This window comes from Anas platyrhynchos, chromosome 11, assembly GCF_047663525.1.
Source record: "Anas platyrhynchos isolate ZD024472 breed Pekin duck chromosome 11, IASCAAS_PekinDuck_T2T, whole genome shotgun sequence".
Taxonomy (NCBI): Eukaryota; Metazoa; Chordata; class Aves; order Anseriformes; family Anatidae; genus Anas; species Anas platyrhynchos.
The window spans coordinates 3,599,311-3,624,113 of NC_092597.1; the positions used below are offsets into that span (position 1 = coordinate 3,599,311).

The following is a 24,803-nucleotide window of genomic DNA, read 5'->3' on the forward strand; positions in this document are numbered from 1 at the left end:
AGCTCATGCAGTCTCCAGTCAATTTATCAGAGATTCAGTTAAGTCTATTTAAATGTAAGAAAGTTCTGGAATGAATTGTTCCATGAAATAAATGAAATTTATTTAACTTAAAAAGCGAAAACTAAACAATGACATTTACTTTTCTTCTTTTTCCTCCTTCACAGCCTGCAATTTAAAATTGCCTTTGGAGAAAGGTGCTTTTTATTATAGTATATTTTACAGTACAGCACAGACATCAAAATGTTCATTGGAGGAATAAGACAGTTTGTTAACACTTAAATATGCAGACATCTTTTCCAGTGTCTTAAGAACATGTTTTTTGTTTACAACAGAAAAATACATCTGACAACAGTAGCTAGTTATATTACAAGCAAACAATATTGAACTCTGCATAGTTTATACAATATGCTGTGGTAATAATTTAATTATTAGTTTTATCCACTATTTACTAGCTGGCCACATAAAGCCTGACATTCATCTGAAATGTGGTATTGTATGTTCCATTGGTATACTCTTAATAGCTTCATTTAATGAAGTATTTTCTGGACTAATGATTTTCCAAACTAAAAGCTGACCAGAATCATGGATGTCCTCACTACAAACATTTAATGCATACAGTACATTCCTAAAGTAAAGGCAGGTGACTAAGAGGGAACATAACTGTCAGAAAGAAAGGGAAATAGTGCACAAATTAAAAAAGAAATTGCATTTAAAAATGAGTTAATGTGCAAGTTATCAACTATGTATTAATACTAACAGGGAAAAAAATCTCAGCATAAAATGATACGTTTCACAGTACGTTCTTGATTGCACATTGTTTCACAGCATTTGCATCCATTACATGTTCTTGAGAAAATCAAATGCACTGAGTACACTTAGTTAAAAGTAAACTATTTTACAATGAGAAGTTGTAGACATGCTTCAATTAATGTGAAAAAAAAATAAAAATAATCAGAATCACATCAGAAATGCTTACTGACTTGCAGAGCCACAGTGCTTGTTAAGTGAATAACAGCTGTCAGGATCTTTACAATACACTTATTAAATGCAGCTTGTGGGTTACTGAACAATAACCCCACCTATGACTGTACTAGGTTTTATTCTTTGCTTTTACAATACAGTATGTGCATTTCCACGCCAGTGATCCTTATAGGCATACTCAAAATATACCTATTGTAAAAGTTTTTTTTAATCTTTTTTTTTCCCTCCCATAATACTTAATGCCGCTGTAATTACTTTGAAAGGCAACAAAATAGTTCCTTTCCACAGTGCATATCACTGCATTTTTAGATACTTAAAGGGACGTTATATAAAAACAAGATCAGCTCACCTAAAGCTACAGAATGTCAAAAATGCCTGAAGGTACATTGAAAGCATTAGGAAGAACCCTCATCTTCAGTGTGCCATCTGCTCCACAGGAGAAGATACGATTCCCTTGCACGGTTTCAATCTGGGTGACACCAGCACCAATGTTTCTGAAAATGGACTGCTTAGCATGTTCATTTTTAAATGAATGAATTAAGTTATACCCAGTCAGTCTCCACACCTGTATCAAAAGAATGACAAATGAGACAGAAGGAGATTAAAATTAGGATTTCTATTTTTTCCCTAGTGTTTCAGATTCTTAGCTGTTCTAAACCCTGTTCAGCAAAGATAAAGGGTATTTTTGTTGTCTATAAGCAACAATTATAACAAGTCCAAGAGTCTTAAGGCATTTGGTGAAGCATAATGTAAAATAGCATAAAGCTACCATACTGTAGACCAGCTGGTTACTCTGCAGGGCAAAGCTGCTGTTTTACCTGATCAGCAGTGCCTGCCAGCTTCCTCCCCATGAAAGGTACAGAAATGAACAGGCTGTATTTTTATCCAAGATGAAGATGAGTGTGTCAGTTTTGCAGCAGCTGGAAATGTTTTTCTGCTAAGGAATGCTGCAGGAAGTCTGCTGCGTAATTACTGAGTGTGCAGAGTGGCAGTGCAACTGAGCTGTCCTACGTACCAGGCTGAAGGAGCTCTCAACAAGAGCAGGCCACAAGCACACACAGGCACAGAAGGCACCTATTAACACTGCGCTAAAAGGAAAGAAACTGTGTTCTCAATCTCTTTACCATGTTTTTGTCTTTCCTTCCTTTACTGCTCAGAAAATAAGCCCTTTAAAACAGGGACTTTGTTCTGTTATTTTTGTGTGTGTCTGACTACTATGAGACCTCAATAGCTGCCTGGGACATCGAAGTGAACAGAAGTTGGTGTTAAAACAACTTTATGAGATGTTAAGGTTACTGAGTGCCTGCTGAGTAGTACAAACATCCAAAGGCCAAAACCAACACATCTTTAAGACGGAAAAATAAATCTAAGATTTCAGAATCATGCATTTTGCTTTACCCATTTAAAATGCAGTCATACAACTTTTAAAAGACTATTCTATTTTCTTTAGTGGAGAACAAAAGCTAATTCCTTTAGAAGCACAGTAGTATATTTAAGCTTCCATTATAAATACAAAGCAAGTATCCTGTGTAACAAGTGTAGAAGTTTTGTGGATTATTTTTTTTTTTTTACTGTTTTGTTACCACATTCACCTGGCAATTTACAGCATGCTGATCAAAATATATCTATACAGGACCTAAGGTAAATACTCTCTTATTACGACTCAGCTACTCTTAAGGCTTACCTTCATGTTACCTTCTGCTGAGCCTGTAACAAAATAATCCTCAGAAGGTTCCAGTGCAAGGGCCTTTACAGCTGATTCATGTGCTTGGAAGGTATAAAGGATTTGCCTCTGTCTGATGTCAAAGATGCAGATATATCCCTTCCTACCACCAGAGATTAGCAGTTGATGTTTAGGTGCATACTGAAGTACCGTGGCGCCATGATCATGACAGGTGAAGGCTGAAGAAGGACGCCACAGTTGAATCGATTTGAAACAGTAAGTAGCTTTCTATCTTAAAATGCGTTTCTGCTATGAATTGTTATCTGAACATTTTCTAACCCGACAGATGCATTCCTTCATATTGGTAATGTCGTATCAGTTAACAGCTCTTTGCTATTATTAGGGCAACACAGGTCTAATGCACAAGGAAGCGTGATATGCAATCTAATTAAAGTTAGAATACAGGTACATACATGAATTAAAAATAAATGAATAAAATTCACCATATATATTAAACTAAATTAAAATCCCAAGTTTAAAATGTTTATATTCTAATTGCCTGAATTCTAATTTGCATAGGAGCCCTAACTCGATTTCTTCAAAATGAGACTGAACTTCTGTGCAATCTGCTACTTTTAAAATATGAAAGTAAGAATGCTCCTGCTGTTTACACAGGTAATTGCTATGTTTATTCACGTATTAGAAGTGTTTATGGCTGTATATGATGGTTGAATTTGCTCTTTTATGAACCCTAGATATCAAATTTGTATTTTTTTCCATAGTGCAAGATGATAGAATTTTGCGTTAGTTCTTTATGTAAAGATGAAATTATTGAACCTGAACAAATAGAACATCTTGTTAAGAATCTAGTCCAAGTGCTGAAAAACATGGACAATGTTTTCTGAGTTGCTTCTACTATTACCTATAATTGTCTTTTCTCCTGTACTTCAGTAGAGTAGTGGATCTATTAATTAAGTGCTAGTTTAAGTGAAAGCCTGCATACACTCAAACTTTAATAATGGAGATGCTTAGTTTTTCAGGACTGTATTCAAATAGTTCAGGCTTTATTAATATTGTCACGAAAATAGCTTTATGTATGATCACCCTTCTTCATACTTTTCTATATCATCATGCTGGAGACTACATAGTATCAGTCCTGGTGCATGCACTCATGTGGCACACAAATTCCTAGACTAGTACCCCGGCATAAATTTCTCCCCTTGGCCCAAATGCATACACAAACTATATTTCCTGAGTCAGTGAAAAGAAGACATCTGAGTTTCTCTGCAGCACTTACCATGTATAAGACTGTTACCAGATGAAACCAACGTGTCCCATAGGCACACATTTCTGAAGGGGAAAAAAAGTCATTATGGCTTGTTGAGAAGTGATTTATGGTGTGACATGACTCAGAGGGTGCTTGTGTTCTGTGTCAAAGCCTACAAGGTAGAACTGAACAAGGAGCCCTTGACTCTTTGCAGTCATTGGAGAGCACACATAAAGACTTAAGAGCTTAATGCTTTCTGTGCTCTTTTGTCCTTCACAATGGAGACTATACTTTCTGCCTTTAAGACGTGTACTAATCCTAGGTCATACCATGAAATTATACAAGTTGCTCTTTTCTGAGAAAAATTATTACCTTGACTTTACTGAACGTATTTCTCCCCTAGCAACAACAGCACCTCAGAACTAGTTGTATTTGGAGTACACCTTGAAAAAAATGGTCAGCTGTTGACCATACCTTATATAAACTATAAGTTGGGAAACAAACGACTGAAGGAATGATATTCAAAGAAACAACCTGTCAAGTCCAAGCTGTAACAAAGCTTATAATGCTGATCCTTGCAATGTCAGCCACACATTAATGCATGAAAGGCAGTGGGTTAATGGACATTAATTGGTAGCTTTGGTGAAATTTTTGATTGGTGATCTTTAAACACACCTGTTATCATTGGACTGTCCCGATGTGGCAACTAGACTTGAAGAGGTTATAAATGCAAAGTCACTTGTGGTTTTACTGTGACACTGCCAACTCTATTATAAACAAAACAAAAACACAGATGCAATCTTATTAGTTGTCATCTGCAACAAAAGTTACTATTAGTGTGATGTTACTGATAGCATACTGCAAGCAGTCTTTTAAAGTTTTAAAAGCTAAAAAACACATATAAAAACACATACAAAGGATGAAGTAATGAATTAAATAAACAGTATAAAAATATAATACAACAATTGAATTATATACATAAAAAAAATCACATAGCATAGCATTAGCCTGAATTTCAAATTAGGCATGGTCTTTGTGTACAGTTAATTAGCAGTGAAAAAAAAAAAAAAGAGTGTACTTCTACTATGTCATGGGGCTGTAAAGTCATTACTGTGAGTTCTGATTTTTAATTTAATCAAGGGTAATGCTGGTAGTATTTGTAATTACATTGTAGCTTATGGCTCTTCTACGATTACTTTTCCAAAAACATATTATTGAAACCATACATACTGGTAAAGTATGCTAATTAAAAAGCAGCAAAATCAAAAATGCCTCAGTGAAACTCTTACACTCTTGGCTTGCCTGAAATCTTGAAGACTCAAGTTTTGTCTATAAAAAGAATTAAAAAAAAGTTGTCTACGTACTTACCAGATAGGGCTTAGGATTTGAGGTGGTTTGGTTTACTTGCCAAATACTTAGAAATCCTTCACCATCAGCAACACCACACTGCAAGGAGTGAAATGCATTTATTTGCATAACTTATTGGTTACTGGATGTTTGCTTCATGACAGCAAACAGCTGAATTCAGGGAAAAAAAAACCAACATACCAAACCCACGAAACCGCTGCCTACACATCAAATATCAACAACAATGGTTTTCAGATAGAACAAGCAAATTAAAAGGCAATTCAGTTCAGCACTGATTGTTTAATGATTAATGATGAATGCTTTCCTACGTGCCTAAACCTTTTCTGAAACTGAAGGCCTTTTAAGTGTAGAAGCTTATCATTTGAATCCTGTTTTTAAACACTAAAGTCTATAGAGGAATCATTACTCCCCGACTGTTTGAAAATGCTTAGTAAAGTAAGATGCATGACAGCATCTCATAAAAGCATGATTTTGAACACAATTGTGGGAAGACCATATTGTATCATGTATCATTAGTATACCATTAACAACTGAGCCAATTAACCCAAATGCATGGCAATTATACTGTATATTCCATACAGTTATAAATGTTTTACAAAATGTTTTTAGAAACATTTAGAATTATTTTTCATATTTTCTCTGTCTGGTCATGAGTCCTTCTTGAGCGACCTCCATGTGAAGCAGCAGCGATAATTCATTCTTTTTAAAATTGATTCCTGTATGATGTTAGATTATAATATTTCAAACATAATCAAAACACTGATTAAAAAAAAAGAGGTTTTATGCTACCTGAAAAAAGAAAGATGTGATGGGAGAGATAAATGGGATAGATGCTGTTAAATGGGATAGATGCTGTTTCTAAATGTTGTTTCTTACAGTCATGCCAATTCCTTTAATTCACTTTTTATGCCCCTTAACTATAATGAAATTAAAAAGCTACATTTTATGTCAGTAAAATGCAGAGGACAAGACTTCTTGAAATAACAGAATGTACTATATGAAAAACTGAGGAGGTGGGTATTTCTCCCAATTCCCTTCTCTTTGTCCATCTTTTACTGCAGTTTACCTCATGCTCATTTCTGGCCAAAGTATGTGGCTGTTTTGTATTTTTTTTTTATTTCTCTCCACTGTAGATTTACTCTCTTTAACTAATGGATTGCAATTATATCTTCTAGGTAACACATTCTGTCAAAACTTTATCATAGCAAGAAAGCAAGTATGAAGCACTTCTTGAACACCTAAACCTAGTCTGATACAAGTTTGCTTCTGCAAAATAGGGAAGTTCAACTTTTTTTAATGTTTAATTTAAAAAACCCTCCAAGTAGAAACACAGATTTCAGAAAAGGGAGACAAGAAGACTGAAAATAGGGAAAAAGGGGTATGTAATACTGAGAGTTGCTTAAAATGTAGTTAATAATAAAGACTAGCCAGAAATTAACAGACAGATAAGATGGCTTGACAGTCCCTGGAAGTTCCCTTTTGAGTGAATCACATTAGACTTCCTTTATGCGGACAGCAGGAAGGAGGCTTCCGATACGTCTTGTAAATGATATCAGTTAAATTTTAGAGGGATTAAATGTGTGTGTGTGTGTGAGAGAGAGAGTTTGAGAATAAATTGTTTTGAGACTGCTTAGACTATGAAGGGAATAAATAGTTCTTTTAGGAAGGGACAGGTAAGAGAAGACAGTCAAGCTGATATAAATCAGTGCATTTCTCCTGCAATAGATTTTACTCTTGAGGTGTAAAGACAGTGGAGATTACTGAAAATCTTGCTTTGTATTAATATAACCCCACATGTATCAGCATGAAGCTGATAGAAAAGAAGGGAGTATAAAGGTCATTGTTTATTATAAAGCTTCCGTATGCAGCGAAAATTAAATCATACTGGTTATGCCATCTTACGAGTTTTGTGTGTTATCAATTAGAACTGTTTTAGAGGTCACAGCACTATCAAATGTGTTCTTTTATGAATAGTGAAATTTAAAATCCTAAATTGTACCTACCTTATTGCCCTGTGAATTGAAATACATTCTTGTAACCCTGGCATTCCCAGCCTGTCGGAAGCACACCAATTGCTGTGGCCTTGTCCACTCAAACATTCGAACACTACCATCTTGTGCTCCTGTAAGATCTGAGATCAAAAACAGACGTTCATTAATACAGAATAATATAAAAACTATTTACTTCATACTGGAAATTCTGATTTACTTACAATACTGATGGACTGGATGTGAAGCCATTCTCTTGACATTATTCAGATTTCTTTTAATAAGCTTCATAAAAAAAATGAAATAAAAATAATTTTAAAGTAAAAATCAAGATAAGACACAAACACATTATTCAACTATTCTACTATATGTAAATGTCCCCCCCCGATAAAAAGCTTGTAAACTAACATTATTTGTAGCTAATTATGTCTAGTTGATTTAGATTTTAGATTTTCGGTCATGAAATTTCAGATCATGTTATCTTTTATTGTACAGAGATCTGATGCAATACTTCTGATATTAGTCCCAAAGCAAGGTCTTTTTTTCATTTTTTTTTTTGAAAAACTGCTAGTCCTAGCTCCTCAAAGGTCCCGTAAGAAAAACTTGACTGTCCCATTATTTTTCTAAATTCCTATAATTCTATGCCACGATCTACACGAAAATACTTAGTTTTGTCAGGTCTTGGTCACTGCAGGCCTTTTATGTCAACACTGAATTAACAGTAACATGATTTATATACTCCAGGACTTTACTAAATAATACAGCAAAAAAATAATAATAGTGTCCAGAGCTGCATGAAACAAAAGTACTTACCACGCCAGCTCCAGTGCTAGTTTGACCACTGCCTAACCATGGCATAGATGAAGATGGTTGTATCTGATTCACTCCAAAAGATGGCGCAGTTGACTGTGTTAGTGTTGTGGTAGAACCACGAAAGTCAATATCATCAGAACTGTAAAAAACAAAACAAAACAAAACACGGCAAGTTTTGCTTTAAAAAAATGCTTCTTTGCTATCAATGTTGTTTGCTTATCTCATGGTTTAGAGCCCAATGGCAGTGGGCAGAGAAAGTAATTATAATGAGACAATAATTGCACAATTCCTACACTTACATTATACAAACATTTTCCGAATGCTCCAAATATATCGATTTATATTTATATCAATTTATATTTAATTTATATCAATTATTATCAATATATCAATTTTTAACCTCCACAGATGATTCCAACCATGGTAGATGCTGAGAATACAAGCTCCCATGAGGAGAACATTGCTGGTAAGAGTATGGACAGAAGAAAATACAGCATCCAAAGTTGATGACCTGTGCATCTATTCTGTGCAATGAGGTGTAGCGCAAGTAAGTGCTTGCTGCAGCTGACACATTCACGCTTCTCACCATGATAATGGTAGTAGCTGACTGTAGTTCAGGCTGTTGCACTAGACAGCTAGCACCAGCTACCACAAGTAGCCTCAACACTGCAACGATGCAACTGCAAGTGTTTCTGAGGTAGTGCTTCCTTTAGTAGCTTATGCATCACAGGAGTTTACTTCACTGAACAGTGCAGACAAGCCCAATATAGTTAAACCCCTCAAAATCTTATTTTTATCATGTGTAGAACATAGCAATATCCTTTTCCCTTCCCTCACCACTACTCCTTTGGAATGTAATCTAAAACCTCCTGAAGATTATCCAATTAACATTCTTTTGTGTACAGTCAACATTTACTATAACTATATACCCAGCCTCATGGTAAACTCTTACTATAACCACAAAGAAATAATCCTACCTTTTAGACTCTCTGTCATATTCTTCCCCAATCCATATAAATGACTGAGCAGCAAGTAGAGCTGAAATATCAAGTTCTTGAACATCGTGTGTAGATGCCAAAACAATTTCATTGCTGTTTGCCTATGCAGAACAAATAAAAAACTTATACTAACTTTAATTAATATTTATTGCACATCCTAGTAATATTTAAGGCTTACTTTATTAACTGCAAATGCCATTATCATATCTGATTCTTTGTGAATGATTTTTGCTTTTCCTCCAGGGTAGCCAAGATCTGCTTCGACCTACAAAACATTTATGAGAAATTTTACTTAGAGTGAAAATCCATTTTGTAGTGGTACATTCAGACTGCAAAAGTCGATACAAAATTCATGCAAGAAAAGTTCAGTGGCCTCAGCATTGTTTAGGAAGCAAACTTTAGAATTATCATATGCTTTGGTGATCTAAAAGTCAGAAGTTATGTCTGAGTGTAAGAAACACAAAGTTGTGTGCGCAACACTGTTTACAAGGTGTTCACTCATCCCAATTATAGGACATCCAAAGTTAATTCATTCACTGATTAAAAGCCTGCCACACAAACTACACAGAACACATAGCTTCTGTTAGTCACATTAGAGAAAGAAAAGCCAGTTCCACAGAACTTTTAAGAATGTGCTGGAGGTTTGGGAGAAGGGATACTACCTTGTTTTTGTGATCTTCTGCTACGCAGTTTTGTTTGACCTGCTCCACACGATCTTCTACAGACTACATAACATCACACAGTCACAAACACAAAACACATGCACAAACAAATATAAAAAAGAATGAAACATTCCAAACTAGATTTTAAAGGCCACTCTGTAAGCAAATGATGACAAATGTATTATTAACTTCTTATAAAAGGCACAGGAACTATGACAGCAATCTAAACAAACTCACTTAAAATGTAATGCCTCCTAGATGAACACAAAATGTATGATATAGCAAATAAATGGAGGAGTAATGCACACACAAACTCCATACTTACAAGAAACCTTAAAGATATTAAATAGTATAGTTATTCTGTATGGTACTGGTGTTGGTTAAAATTTACAATTACAACTCATTACGGTTGTAACTGGTACAATTCATAAAACCCCATATTATATATTATTATATAATATTACTTTTATATGTATATATTACTCATGCATATATACATATACACAAAGTAATAGCTCATTGAAATTTATTTTTCAATATGACAACAAAAAATATATGAATACTCAAGTTTATTTACTTGTTACCTTTATTGTAAATGTTATTTTTCTTTACTAGGACAGTATTCAAATACATAAAGGTAAGGTGAAATATGTCTTGTCTAAAAATATTTGGTTCAGTTAGTATTTCAATAAACAACATGATAGTCATGTTGACTAAATGAAAAACACTGTAAAATGAAAGAAATTGAAATGCCAATAAAATTTGGAAGAAAATTTAAAAGATGCTGAAGAAACTGAAGAACAGTTATAACTGAGCTTTCTTAAAAAAAATAAAATAAAGTTATATGCTTTGTTTACCTCACTTTGCTTTCTTTTCTTTGTGAATATGTATCTTATGAAGGTCTCCTGAAGAAGTTCTTGCTTCACAAGAAAATGCCATAGCCTTTTTGCTGGAAGAGCTGAATAATCCTTTGATCTGGATGATGCAGGAAAAAGAAAAAGACTTCTGTTTATTTAAAGGTAGATAACATCCCCCCATCCATCCCTAAATTTGGAGAATGACTCCAAATTACTATAAATGAAATTCCAAATTTAAATTCTAATTTGTACATGGAAAATATCAAGGGATGTATTTTTTTCTTTTTACATTTGTTAGAATATCTTAAAATCCTACAGTACCAACCATGCAAATTATATATCTCATATTTAGTCACATATAGTTAACAAAACAAAAGTTGTTTTTTAGTATATGGAGAAAAGCAAAACTATTTTTGAGTTGGAAATATCCTTCAACATCTGCATTTAAAGATACCTGCAAGCATGACACAGGTCCAACATAGGAGGATTGACTTTATAAGGACTGTACTGCAACTCTTTTTCTCTTCTCCTATTGACATCTGCATATACTATATAACTTTTGTTGCTGAGGTAGGGTGGGAGATAGCTACTACTGGAGGAGTAGCAAAAGAGGTTGAATAGCGTCTTCCTAGCAGGAGCTAATGCCCTCGATTTGTCGTCCTCCAAGAACTCCTCTTTCCTTCTTATTTTCCTTTCTTAATGCAGCTGAGAAAAGTGCAGCAGAATAAGAAAAGCAGCTGCAGGAGATGGCTGCATAAGAAGTCACATAGGGACATAGGAAAATGGTTTCTGTAAAGCATTGTCTGGAACTAAGATCTAGCTAAGCTTCATTTGGCTGTTTAGCTTTAGGGGGAAGTAATCTTTAATATGTCAAGGAATGTGTTTTTTCTTCTAGGGAAAAAATATTTACTTGAATGGTGTATTTTCAGGTTCAATCATTGCTTTATTGCGGAGAATAGCTGGTCCTGCACCTACTCCAAGGTCACTAGGATAAGTGTTAATGTAGTTTGGCGGTGGGCCTTCAAACTGGTCCATTCTGTCTTGAAGAATCTGTTCCCAGTGTTCCAAATTTTTTATTACAGCAATGCCTAATGGTGATGTTACAGGTAGATCTAAACAGAAATATTAAAAAAGTAAGACTTAGAGAAAAAATAATATAACTTACAGCACATATTAAAAAAAAGTAGAATAATAGTAATTAAAAAAAATCTTCAAAGAAAATGTATTTGTTTGCAACTGTCACAAATAGTGTTTTAAATTACATAACTTTTAAAATAAAAAGTAAAATAGATGTATTTAAAAGTAAAGTCTGACAGAAAGACACTTGTTAAGAAAACTAAAATGTTAAGCTGAATTTCACGTACCAATGAATTCCAGACCAGCAATAGGAAAGAAGTTCTTAATATTGTGCAGAACTAGTTTTACCATTGTCAGATGCAGAAGAGCCCAGCTGTATAAAAAGAATAGTTTTAGTTGTGCTAAAACAACACTAACATATCTGTCTGCAGAACAGATTTTTTTTTTCCTTCTATCTAATACACAGATGAGAAAAACAGCAGAGATGGTTCACCGAGGTTTTTAAATTTAACAGACACGTAGAGAAAGACATCTATCAACTACGCAATTTAAGGCTGTCTCCCCCCCCCCATAACAGTCAGCATCACTTTCTCTTTATAAATTTAAGATTATTGAATTATTTTCCATAAAAAACATATCACATCATATAAAAGAGTGTGCACATGTGAGCTTCTGCAAGAATGTGAATTAAGTACAAGCCTCCTGAAATACCTCCTGAAATTCTCCAGTTAAATCAAAATGAAACAGACAAGCAATTGCTTGAATTTGGTATTCATGCTAGAAGTTTTCCCAAGTAAAAGAGTCTCACAGGTACTAAAATTACAAAGCCTGTAGAGTGTAAGGACTAAAGAGGGAATTGAAAAGTAGAACAGATTTTAAAAAGACATATTTTTTCTCCACTTTTATAATGCTAAGTTCATCTGTTATATTCCATTTTATCTTGCAACATTTTCTCTTAATCTGTCTGTAATTCAAGAACTAAGGATCAATCACACTTGAATCAGTTTTCTGAAACATCAGTCTAGAGCTGGCATTGTAGTAGCTCATGCTCCTTGTGTCTTAAAAGATGACAGGTATTACTTGTCTTCTTCTTTGGGTATTTCTTGTTTGTTTCCCTTCCCACCAAGAAAATCCAAAACACAGCTCTGATTTGCTAATCCCAATTTCTTCGGGAAAGCAAATGGGGAAATGTTTGTTACTGTGATCAAAATTTGTTGCTCCTGTAATCCCACTGACAGCGGTACATCTAACCATGGCACTAAAAATACTCAACTGAACCTGTGGAGTGTGTAGAAGACCTATATGTTCTTTAATTTGGAAGAGAAGGTAAGCACGTGACATTATTATTCTAAAACAGTAGCAATCTCTTCTAACCTGTAAGAATTGGCATCTTTGTGTTCCTGGATCTGTATGTCAGAGAGGAAAGCATCATCCTCTTCCTCATCACTATGAATGCTTTCATCAGAATCATATATTACACCGCTGTCTGACAAAGGAAGAAATGGCTGCAACACAAAATAGAAGTCTGCTTTAAAAGTAGTTTTCTGATCTCTTTAAACTCTTCTAGTTTAGGTATCATTTAAACTCTTTGACAATGACAACAACTTAACATATAAATAAGGTTCCCTAAAAAAAAAACAACAAACAAGTAGCAACAGGAACAGTGTTTATCTCTATTATTAGCAAGAGCCCTGTTTTGAAAGTTAAGTAACAGATCTGAGGCAAGTAACAGACTTGAGACTCTATCTTTTATTAAGATAAAGCTTTTTAAGATGATGCAGCTTACTATGAAGAGCACTGAAAAATTTCACATTATTTTTGTCCTATAGAACTTAAGGGAGTAGAAATACTCTTTTGTGAACTGTAACTTCACAAAAGTAACTGTAACTGTAACTGTCTACAACTTCCTTGCGAGGGTGAGTGGAGAGGAAGGCCCTGACCTATTCTCCATAATCACCAGTGACAGGACCCGAGGGAATGGTGTCAAGCTGAGGCAGGGGAGGTTTAGGCTGGACAGCAGGAAGAGGTTCTTCGCCGAGAGGGTGGTGGCACACTGGAACAGGCTCCCCAGTGAAGTAGCCACTGCACCAAGCCTGTCTGAATTTAAGAAGCATTTGGACTGTGCACTTAGTCACCTGGCCTAAAATTTTGGGCAGACCTGTGCGGTGCCAGGAGCTGAACTTGATGATCCTTATGGGTCCCTTCCAACTCGGGATATTCTGTGATTCTATGAACTTATATTTTCCATTTTAAATTACCTTTGCCATAAAGTAGTCCCACATGCTGAGCTCTGGAGGGATGAATTTTTCTTTGTAAGAGGGTCTTTCTGCAGGCACAGGTGGTGGTACAGTGCTGTCTTTTACTGGTCTTCCTGGCACGAGCATTCTCATATTAAAACGACGACGATGTTTATCCATTTCTTCTGAAGGAAGAGGTGGTGCTAAACTCAGATAATTTGAAAAGCTGATGTTAACATCGCATCTTGCAAAGTAGTTGTATTTTATAATTGAAGAATATTAAAACATTATTATTGGTACTAACTTCTACCAATTCAGGAATCAAAGCCAGCCTAAATAAATTAAGTGTAATCATACAAAAAGTTCCATTATGATAAATTCAATAACCGTAGCATTGGGTATATCATAAGAAATACGTTTTGTTATCTGGATGATGTTTTCAGTAGATGTAGCATTTAGCTTCTTAAGACAGAAAAATTAAGATATTCTGTTCATAAATAGAAGCAATATATAAAATTTCACTAAACAGTAAACTGCACAATCAGCATTAGTGGTTCAAAATATAAGTCAAGGAACTCTTAAGATAGCAAAAAGAATTTGAGTAGTCTTTGTGACAACTGAAGTCTATTGCAAAATGTTATGATTTAGACCATCTTAATAGTTATCAAAATATAAATGTGGAATTAGACTTTTAAAGTGTCATTAAGCAGGTAACATTGAAGATTACACTTACTTTATTATAAAGGAGTTAGATATTAAAAAACTTTTTTTAGAAGCCATCACTAGCATTCATCTACACTGCAAGTTTTTACAAACCTTTATTAACATCCTCTGAAACATCAGAAACTGTAGCAGCTTGTAGGTTAAAGGAAAACAGAATACATCTTAAAGAAAATATGACTTTTTATAAAAAGTTGTTTATATTAACACATTGTCAAAATAAATGATCATTCCTAAAATGATTATTCTCAAATAAACTTAACTTACTCCGTAAAAGAGAAATAAGTGATGAATACTTACAATGATGCAATTCAGAATGTTAATTGACCAATGGTGACTGTATGATAATGTCATCAATGACAGCAATTATTGAGATTAGAAGTAACTTGTTTCCAAGTTACTGCAATAGTTATACATGTACAGTAGGGCTTACCTCTCACATACAGAAAACCTAGGTATTAGCACTGATTTATACCATCTATTCTTCACTAAAAATAATGACTGAAAGCACTGAAAAGTGTTATAAGCAAGCACCTAATAGTAGTTTCATAAAGAAATATGATTAGTACGCTTGTTTGAATCAAAACATCTGAGTTAAAATTACTCATCACTAATTATTTTTCTGGTAGTTTAATATCAAATGCAAGTTTGAGTCACAAAAGTACTGGCAATTCCATTCTAAGTGCCATCAGTTCTTACATTAAGAAAAATAATGGTGTATACTAATAATTCTGAAACTTTTATACTGGGAAATACACAGAGCAATCCATGTGCAGGTTGCTTACCATGCTTCTGGGATACATTCCCTGTGTCACAACACTGATTTCTTCACTACTTGTCAAAACTACTTGGTGTGATGGCTGGCTGTTAACAATATTGCTGTTATCTTGCTGTTTAAGCACTTTGCTTTACCTTGAACTGAAATTTTTCATCGTTGTTTTAGAAAAACTGAAGGAAAAATCCCAAGAAAACTATGTTGTGTATAAAAGTAATTAAATGCAGAAGTCTATATCCAAGACTTTCTATATTCATTCTAAGTAGAGATAAAAAAAATAAAAATAAAAACTCTACGCCATTGACATTCTTGTTTTTTGTGACAACAGTCAGTCACAAAGATGAAGTCTGGATTTTTTTTTTTAACCTAACAAATGCTCAGTCTTCAAGTCCTGATTAAAATTAATACCGCTACTACAGTTAAATTTTCAGGTCAAATAAAAAGTTGCCTTCTGAGTAAATGCATGGTCTGTTCTGAAAGTAGAAGGACTCATTTAAAAAAAAATAAATTATTCATGAGAATAGAACAAACGATTAGAATTTTTCAAAGTAGCACCCTTCCGCATCTACACACTGCTGCCAACAAGTTTTCCAGTTTTCGTATGCCTCCAGGAACGCCTGGACCGGAATGCTGTTTAGCTCCCTCGTCACGGTCTCTTGAAGCGCCTCTACCAATGCGTGATGCTTCCCCTTGAGCGTCGATTTTATTCTCAGGAATAGAAAAAGTCTGGTGGGGCCAAGTTGGGCCTGTGGGGGACTGAGGCAGCGTTGCCACCTTGTGCTGGGCAAGATACTCCACTACGCGGGACGCTGTGTGGATCGGCGCGTTGTCATGGTGCAGCCGCCAATTGTTGATGATGGCTGGGCGGACACGAGCAATGTGTTTTCGCAGTCTTGTGAGGACTTCCACATAAATTTTTCACTTTCACATTTTCATTGGTCTTGCTGGTCAAAGGGCGTCTGGAGCGGTCGTCATCTTCCACTCTTTCCCTACCTTCTCGGAACAGCTTGTGCCACTCAAAAACACTTGATCTACCCATGGCAGCATCACCACAGGCCTCCTTAATCATGTCGTGAGTCTCTTTGCCAATTTTACCAAGCTTTACACAAAATTTGATTGCGTATCGCTGCTTCAGTAAGCGCTCCACGATTCTCCGTGACGAGGCGTTTCGACAGGTGTTCACAGTACAAGTGACCTGCTCTCTTCAACAGCTGACAGCTGACTGTCCATTTTTCCCAGCATTCCCAATATCCCCCTCCACCAATCCTGCGTGCGCAGACCGTCTCTCATCCGCCTGTTCGCCCAGGAAAAAGCAAGTCCTACTACTCTCAGTACAGACTATGTACCTGTATTGTTTTAATGGTAAATTCAAAATATGCTGGGTGCCATTACAAAGGACAACTGTGAAAAAGACTAACATTTTTTTGGATTTTTTACTAACATAACAGATTTCTTGCCCATAAATACTTAAAATAATGCTTACTTGTTTTTTTGTGTTTAAAAATCTTCTCTAATAAGTTACTAAAAGTTACAAATCATTAGTATGACCTTTAAACAGAGTACCTGGAATATTTTCTGATTGTCTTCGAGGTTTTACAAGCAGTTTCACTCCGCCACCAAAAACGGCAGCCCACATTCGGCTGTTCAGTGGATGGGCTGCTAGTCGAAATAATTCATTACATGAATTGGTTGCCATGGCATGTATAAGCAGACTCAGGTAGACAGCTACAACAGCTTCACAAAGAAGAATGTTTAACTTTGGTTGATCTTCATCCTGAGCTGAACTTAAAAGATTTATAAGTGAACTCACACCTGCAAAGAGAAGAGGAAAAGTTCTGCATTAAATGAGTAGGTTTATAAACAGGGAAAAAGTCAATGTGACATCTCTACTTTTTATGGTAAACAGACTAATAGCCACTTGATACTTTTATTTGGATGAAACATACTATTATTATTTTTCTTAAAATCATAAAGATTGAAATAAAAACCCTTCTTTAGTCTGGGACTTCTGACTTGTGTCTCAGTTCAGTTTGCGTGTGAAACTGATGCCTCTTGCACTATTGCCAGAGTTGACTTCAAAATACTAAATCTATGTCAGTAACTCAAAAATAGCTGTTTTGACAGCTACAGCAAGTAAAGCATGTATGTAAGACAGTACTGTTTAAACAGCTAATGGAAAAGCTTTGCTTGGGGGTGAGAAAGACTGGAAGAAAACATTTTAGGACAACAAAGTAACAGCTTACAGACCTTATCATGAGGATCATCATCTCTTCTTTGAATAAGGTTTTGCAATAAAGTTTGTTTTTGTTTTGATATGTGAAGAAGCTAAAGGCTGTTACTAATTTGAGAACTAAATACAAAACACTTATCCATCATTGATCATCCATCAAATTTCATCCAGATTTGGTTGAAAGATTAGCATCAAGTTGTACTGTAAATTATTATACACGTATTACAGAACAGTGAGAAAATATTGAAATGTGGAGCTTGTCCAGTGGGTGGTGTTTAAAATAACCATTATTTTTGCCTCACCAGGCCACTGAGCAGGAGACGAATTTGGAGTTGCATGCTCTTCAATACTTTCTGTCCTCAGTCGGCGCCGATCACTCAAAAGCAGTCCTTGATAAACCATCCCTGTAAACTGATTTGCTTCTGTTTGACTGCTAAATACAAATCAATTTGTTTTTTTTTTCTGATGAGAAAGGATTTTAGAATATTTTTTCAATCAAGTATAGTACATTTCTCATTTTAGTTAGAAAATGCAACATTTAAAATTCTACAAGAATAAGTAAAGAGTTATATAATTTCATGGAATACAAAATGTTTTTTAAAATTAAAACTTTGTATGCTTTACAGCTTTCTCTTCCAGTTTTAGTTTTAAATATAAACTTTCTGAAACCTGACTTAAGTTAGGCTCAAATATTTCCTGCACACCCCTATACAGCAATGATGTGCTGTGGAAAACAGCAGTCAAATGTTCTCTCAGAAGCATCTTAAGAGTGACAGCAGATTGTCCTGTTATTTGTTGGAAAAAAAACAACTGCTGTTATTTTATCTGTATAAAATTGATTTGGAGTATCAAAGCTAACAAAATGTAAGCTGTATAATTATCTACAGCCATACACAGTAATTTAATCGCTTTTCTTAGACACAAGCATGAAGAATTTCCATTTTGGATGCACAAAGTATACTCCAAATGTAGGACTCTAAGAAAACTTCTATTTGTACCTGTAACTGTGGCTGTCACACAGTGCTTGATAAATGGATGCAGAAAGTGAAGCTGCTAAAGAATGAAGCGTGTGCACCTAAAATAAAAACAGCTGGTAAATTATATATAAATTATACATAAATGGTGTGTAAAGCATATTTCTTTCTAAACAGCATTTAAAAATGTGTTATGCAGAAATCTCCCAGTTTTAAACCAAGTGCAGGAAATGGTAATTAAAAATAGCCCTAGGTTTACAATACAGTATTTTAAAAATTCAACTGGTTGATGGAGATTAGTCAATAACAGTCAAAATCTAAACATACATATTCTAATATTATGCCTTCTAATATTATGTCAAGATAATTGATTATATAGAACTCTCACAATATTGTAATAATGATTTCTATAGTAGGAATGGTTCCTGGAAGCCATATTATATGACATCATAGCTCAATATAGTATTAGTTGCTTCATATGGGTAATACAAAAGTTTGTGTAACAATTGTATGATTATTTTATTTTATATATAATCTTGTTTTCACCTCAGTCATATGCTTAATCTTTTTCAAAAGTCTCTCAGTAACAAGAATAGTACTCTGTTATTGCCTTGCAATGCAGCAGAAACGCTCCAGTTCTTAAATAGAAGAAGAAATGCAAAAATTTCTTGGAAAGTCTGATGGAATCCAAAGTGTGATGAAAATGGTAATGTGAAACTGCTAAAAATGTAAGCCTGTAAGCTTTTTTTAAAATCAATTCTTTGTTTCCATCTTTTCCTACCATCTATTTAATAAGATGTTAAATCTCAGATTAAAGATATAAATTATCTAAAGAGTTTTGCAGTAAGTGTCAGTTTTCTCTGAATTCTCTTTTAAATAAAAATGCATGTGAAATGTGAGTTTTTAGAGTTAAAAAGATGCTTATTATTGCATAATGAGTAAATGAGAAATGAATGACATTGGGTTACAGTTTTAGAAATCTTTGACTTGCAATGGGACAACCCACTTAGTTTCCTATTTCTTCTCTACTTTCATCTAGTCAATAGAAAATCAAATTCATTTAATGACTATGAGTACTGATCTAAATGAACAACCTAATGATTTAGCATCTTTCTAATTAACGATGCAATAGTCTTGGGCTCTTTGGCTTTTTTCTCCGTCTACTTAATGAATCTGAACAGACTTTATTCTCTGTAGGGTGTGGAGCCAGATAAGTAATTCATCACAATTCCAGGAAAATCAGTACAACTGGAGAAATTTGTGCTGGAGTAAGATTTATAGTTACTATACTAAGAGAAAGCTATATCTTACAGCCTCGCATCTCTACTTTCATAATCTCCCTACCGGATTTACCTTGGATGATGACAGTTATAGGATCATGATTAAGACCAAGAATTCAGTACTTTAGTGAACATCCAAACTTGGAATATTTTCCTGAGAATGACTGACCAGAATTTGGATGAAAGAGAACTAACTAGATTCCAAAATATGTCAGAAAACACGTGGTTATCTACCATTTTCAGTTCATTAGGCTTAAGTGAGAAGGCCATTATTGTGAAAGGGGTAAGTGCTGAAAAGTTAACTCATATGCTATTTCTGTGGGCGTATTTTTTAATGCCATTTTATAAATAATCATTTAGCCTTTTCTGAGAACTGTTTTCGTTACCTTGACGTCTTCAATATTAGGATGTGGTGGCGATTTCATCTGCACAATAGTGTAAAGAATATCATGGATGTGGTTGTTTAAATACAGCACAGGATTAGCTATCACAGTTTTCGTGGATGCTATGCTTGCAGAAAGCAATGGTAGCGTTGTGGGTAATGGAAGTGGAGACTGAAGTTGTTTTACAGTAGTTTCCTGTTTAAAAGAAAAGATTGCATTTAAAATGATTACTTTGAGAACAAACAAACAACAACAACAAAAAACAGTAATTTTATTTATACTTTTTCCAGGGTTATTTATTCTCTTTCACTGACATCTACTCAGTTAATTCTTATTTACTGCAAAAACACAAATGACCTTATAGCCAAGTTTGCTAGAACACTTTTTGATTTAGTGCAGGAGAAGTATTTTTATGTAGTTCATTAAGGAGTGTTGGGATTGTCTACTTAGAAACAGTAACTAGGTGTGCATTTGTAGTAAGTAGCATGGGTTGACATAGTAGTGACTGATCTGAGTTTAATAATAAAAGCCAAATTTGCACTAATCTGCATTTCTCAAGTGGAAAAGAACAGGGTTTTTGTCATCCCTTCTCCCCCCCCTTTTAAAATGACAGACTAAGTCCACCACCACCAAAACAGTCAACTATCGCTCCTGTTTTAAATGTGAAGAACCTGGGACTGGAGCCAGTTAAGTGATTTGCCCATTATCAGAGTATTTGCTCAGACTAGTCACTAACATTTGCTGGAAAATATCTATTCTGTATGAAATAAATGTAGAAAATGCCATAATATAGTAAAAGGATGCACTACACCGTCTGACTTGGTATTATTTGTTGAGCCTTGACACTAAGATCTCACCCCTTATAGCCCCCTTGCATTGATTTGCAGTGGTGTAGAGAATGAGATTTTATCATACTTCATCAACTGTGAATTTAACTTACAGTTTTGATCACAATATTTGAAGGACCTATATAATAATTTCATTGCAACATAAATATAATGCTGCAGCTACTATATATACAGCAACATTTATGTACTATAATTACAGGTAACGTAATCCCCTAACAGATTCTGAAGAACCAAATAACCAGGATATGGATACACAAAACTCTAATATACCAAGTTCTCACCCCAAACACATTAGACTTGCAGAACATGAGGTATCTATCTAGGCACAAACATAAGCATTTGACAAAACTGTCGGTCCAGAACTGTTCAGACTTGTTAAAGGAAATTAATTTAATTTGCTTTACCTGCTGTGACTCTTGCAGCAAAAATTTCAGCTCCATTCTTACAGATGCTAAACCACCACCTTGTGCCCCATGAAGACTACAATAACTTAGAAAAACTCTTAGAAGAGCTTGGTTCTTCTGCAGCCACCACTTCCGTCTTTCGGCATGTTCTCGTTTTGCTTGTAACCTACGTCGTTCTATCTGGTGCCGTTCATAGGAACCAATGTCTGGCTTATCCATAATATCCTCATGATCAAGTAGATCCCCATTTACTTTGGTATATGTTTTACAGTAGTCTTTGCCACCTGCTTCATGGTTGCATATTTCATGCATAGCAGCAATCTCTTTTTCAAGCCAGTTGTACAGCTGAAATCGGAGTTTTCCTCCATCTACCTCATAACCTGTAGCCAAAGTCCTCAGTTCAGTCATTAGGATCTTCAAACAGGCTCTGAACTTGAGTTGTTCAGCAATAACATCAACCTCAGTGTCTCCAATATCAGAAATCTCTCCACGTGGTGTTTGTGAGACGTTAATGTCTGAGGTTTTCTTATCTTGTTCTTCATTCTCAGAACTGGATTTTGAATTTTTCATCATTATGCCAACATCCTTACCCTCATCGTCTGACTCACTTTTGTCTTCACCCCAGTCAAGGGTAAGAGGTTCATCATCAAATTTTACTGCTGGCTGACTCCAGTCAAATTGTGCTGAAGATTCAACAGTACCCTCCAGCGCAAAGGAAGTTGGAATTGGCTTTGACCAGTCTATATCACCACTTCCAGCACCACCCCATTGGGCTTTGGAATCTTGAATACCAGCCTGTATTGGAGGACTAGATACATTTTTTTCTGTAGGTATAGTAGACTTTTTTCTTATTTTGGGAATTTTGGAAAGAACTTCAAGGGCTAGTACAGGACAACCCACTTTAAAGTGAGCATTTGCAGTAGTGAAGAATAATTTTCTTTCTATAAGATTAATTTTATCAACAAAGCTTTTTTCAGTTTTTAGACCTAAGGTGGCCAAAGTCCCTTCTGGTGAGCTGAAGTATCTTCGGATGAGCAAAGGGTGGGTGCGAAGATAATTGTAAAAACTGAATACCACAGGATTGCATGACTTGACAATAACTAAGGAATTAAACAGATATGACATCTATTGACAATGGCTTTCAAATGGTATTATTTTGCTTTGCAGTATTTCCTGCATTACAAAGATGTATCAAAACACAAAACCAAAGACAGTTTGGGGTCTAGTTGCCAAAACAAAGCAAAAGTATTACTTACTCCCCACAAAAAAAGATTAAAGGTATGAGTTGGATGAGTAGAAAGATAAGAAATACATTTGCTTCGCTGCTATATTCCACTCATCTAAGCCTACAAGAAGCTGATAAGGCCAGATGGATATTTTCCTAGGATAGGGAATATACTATAGAAATGTATGGAGCCACCTCTCTGTCACTTAACATTAATCTCAAAAGAGACAGGATAGGAAGCCCTGCTTGACAATGGTGATTCCTAGAAGCAAGAATGAGAACTTGAAGTCTGCTGGAAAAGACTAGCCAGCACTAAGTAGTAGAGAGGTATTATAGGGAAGTACCAAACAAGGAAGGCCCTCCAGAGTTTATCTGACAGCAAAACTAAGTTCAATACAGGGGGGTTGGAGAGAAGCTCCTGGAAGAAATTGGGGAAAAAAAATGAAGAAGAAATTGAGTGGGCTAGTATATAATCCAATTAATGATTTCAGCATAATTGCATTTCAAGAAAAGGGAGTACGTGCATACACAGAAAGTATTACCCCTTCTCTACTCTGTCTTAGATAATTCCATCACACTAATGTTTTCTCCTTACCTGGGTTTTCATCGTCATCTTTAGGTGTTTGTTCCAATAAAGTGTCCAGTGCTCTAGTGTAATCTTTCATTATCCAGTATGCAATGCTTCTCAGAAATGGATCGGAATGCAATTTAGTACAGCTGAACCCAGTTCCATCTTTATGGCAACCCAAAATTTTTTCATGAAGAATGGAGGTGTATGTGGCAGAGGTTTCAAACTCCGATTCGTATAAACGAGCAATAACCATAGCCAACTGGATGTCTTCCATTTTCTCAAGGCACACCTATGATAAGAAAGGTGGGAAAAGGTCTCTTTATAATGAAAAGGTTGTTTTTTAAAACAACAATGAAGTGAATAGCAATATATGTTTACAGAACAGATTTTTTATCTCATATCTGATCTTTTGTGTATATATTGATTTTTGAGTCAAAAATGTGGTGAGATATATCCAAATGACATTTTCTTCCATGTTTGGGAAGAGGTGATCTGACTTTCTATTTCAGCAATTCTAGTATGCATGGCAGTGCATCAGCATGACAAAAAAAATAATATACCAGTAGTAAAGGTAAAGACGTTATAGCTAGTTGAATAAACTTAGCTTTCAACTTTAATGTTAGCACATCACTGGAAAGATTTTCTTCCACTGACTCATCTGCAGAAATGTACTTTCACAGGTAAAGACTCACTGACTGCATACCATAGGAAGGATAAATAAAAGTTCTCTAATTTCCTTTATCTCCTGAGATATGTTGCCTAAGTTATGACCCTGCTGACAACTCTCACCTCCCTTTTGGCAGGAAACATCACAGCTCCACTAAAAAGGGATTATCAGGATGCTTCAGAAGAGCTCTCTGATTTCCTTTTTATTTTTTATTTTTTTAACTTGATGTTCTAACATTAGGAAATGCAGAATAGTTGGAAACTGAACAGAGCATTGCAACAACTTAATTACAACAAACCAAAGTTTTGCCAGTGGGTTTATGACTGCTCTTCCCAGGAGCCATTCTACTGAGAACTGATGTATTTGAATACTTCTGGCCTTCAGATTATCTTCTAAGCTGTTTTTAACAGTAGTGTGAAAGTAAATGGCATGTCTACAGGGCACAAGGGCGTCTTGTACAGACATCCCCTTTCTGCTGCCACACTGTGAAAATGATCAGCAGAACAGCTTTTAAGGATGCAGTTACGAAGTTCAAAGTAGAAACTGAAACATAATTTCTCAAAAGCTAATACCTCTATAGCATCTTTCAGTGAGCCTGCTAGCAAGAAAAATGCAGCTGATTGTTCGAAGCGTTGTTTTCCCAACAAAGCAAAAGCATTTTTTAAAGCAGCTTTTCGCCATCTGTCTTCACTGAAGTTGTGGCTGAAAAAGGCAGTCATCTTTTCATCATGCTGGGACCTGCATAAAGAAATGTAATATATACAACTTATTATATAACCTTAGGATACAATCAATTGAACAACACCAATTAAACT

At 35.2% G+C, this 24,803-nt stretch overlaps 1 protein-coding gene across 6 annotated transcripts in view; it reads right to left on the reverse strand.

Moving 5' to 3' along the window:
• Positions 1-178: 178 nt before the first annotated feature.
• DMXL2 (Dmx like 2) overlaps positions 179-24,803 on the reverse strand; it is a 57,065-nt gene continuing 32,440 nt past the window's right edge. For 2 of the 6 annotated variants that reach the window (XM_038184851.2, XM_038184847.2), the window contains exons 22-44: positions 24,561-24,726; positions 23,346-23,610; positions 21,526-22,625; positions 20,277-20,468; positions 18,635-18,711; positions 17,939-18,069; positions 16,970-17,218; positions 13,933-14,114; positions 13,049-13,179; positions 11,962-12,047; positions 11,508-11,709; positions 10,598-10,715; positions 9,741-9,803; positions 9,257-9,343; positions 9,058-9,179; positions 8,081-8,219; positions 7,492-7,552; positions 7,283-7,410; positions 5,280-5,357; positions 4,587-4,678; positions 3,942-3,994; positions 2,666-2,883; positions 179-1,546 (exon numbers count right to left, since the gene is read on the reverse strand). In XM_038184851.2, the coding sequence (XP_038040779.1) occupies positions 1,337-1,546; positions 2,666-2,883; positions 3,942-3,994; positions 4,587-4,678; positions 5,280-5,357; positions 7,283-7,410; positions 7,492-7,552; positions 8,081-8,219; positions 9,058-9,179; positions 9,257-9,343; positions 9,741-9,803; positions 10,598-10,715; positions 11,508-11,709; positions 11,962-12,047; positions 13,049-13,179; positions 13,933-14,114; positions 16,970-17,218; positions 17,939-18,069; positions 18,635-18,711; positions 20,277-20,468; positions 21,526-22,625; positions 23,346-23,610; positions 24,561-24,726 (4,150 nt within the window). In that variant the 3' untranslated portion in view covers positions 179-1,336. Of the gene's footprint in view, positions 1,547-2,665; positions 2,884-3,941; positions 3,995-4,586; positions 4,679-5,279; positions 5,358-7,282; positions 7,411-7,491; positions 7,553-8,080; positions 8,220-9,057; positions 9,180-9,256; positions 9,344-9,740; positions 9,804-10,597; positions 10,716-11,507; positions 11,710-11,961; positions 12,048-13,048; positions 13,180-13,932; positions 14,115-16,969; positions 17,219-17,938; positions 18,070-18,634; positions 18,712-20,276; positions 20,469-21,525; positions 22,626-23,345; positions 23,611-24,560; positions 24,727-24,803 lie in introns of those variants that run through there. The other 4 variants (XM_038184848.2, XM_038184850.2, XM_038184849.2 and 1 more) reach the window with 4 other exon arrangements.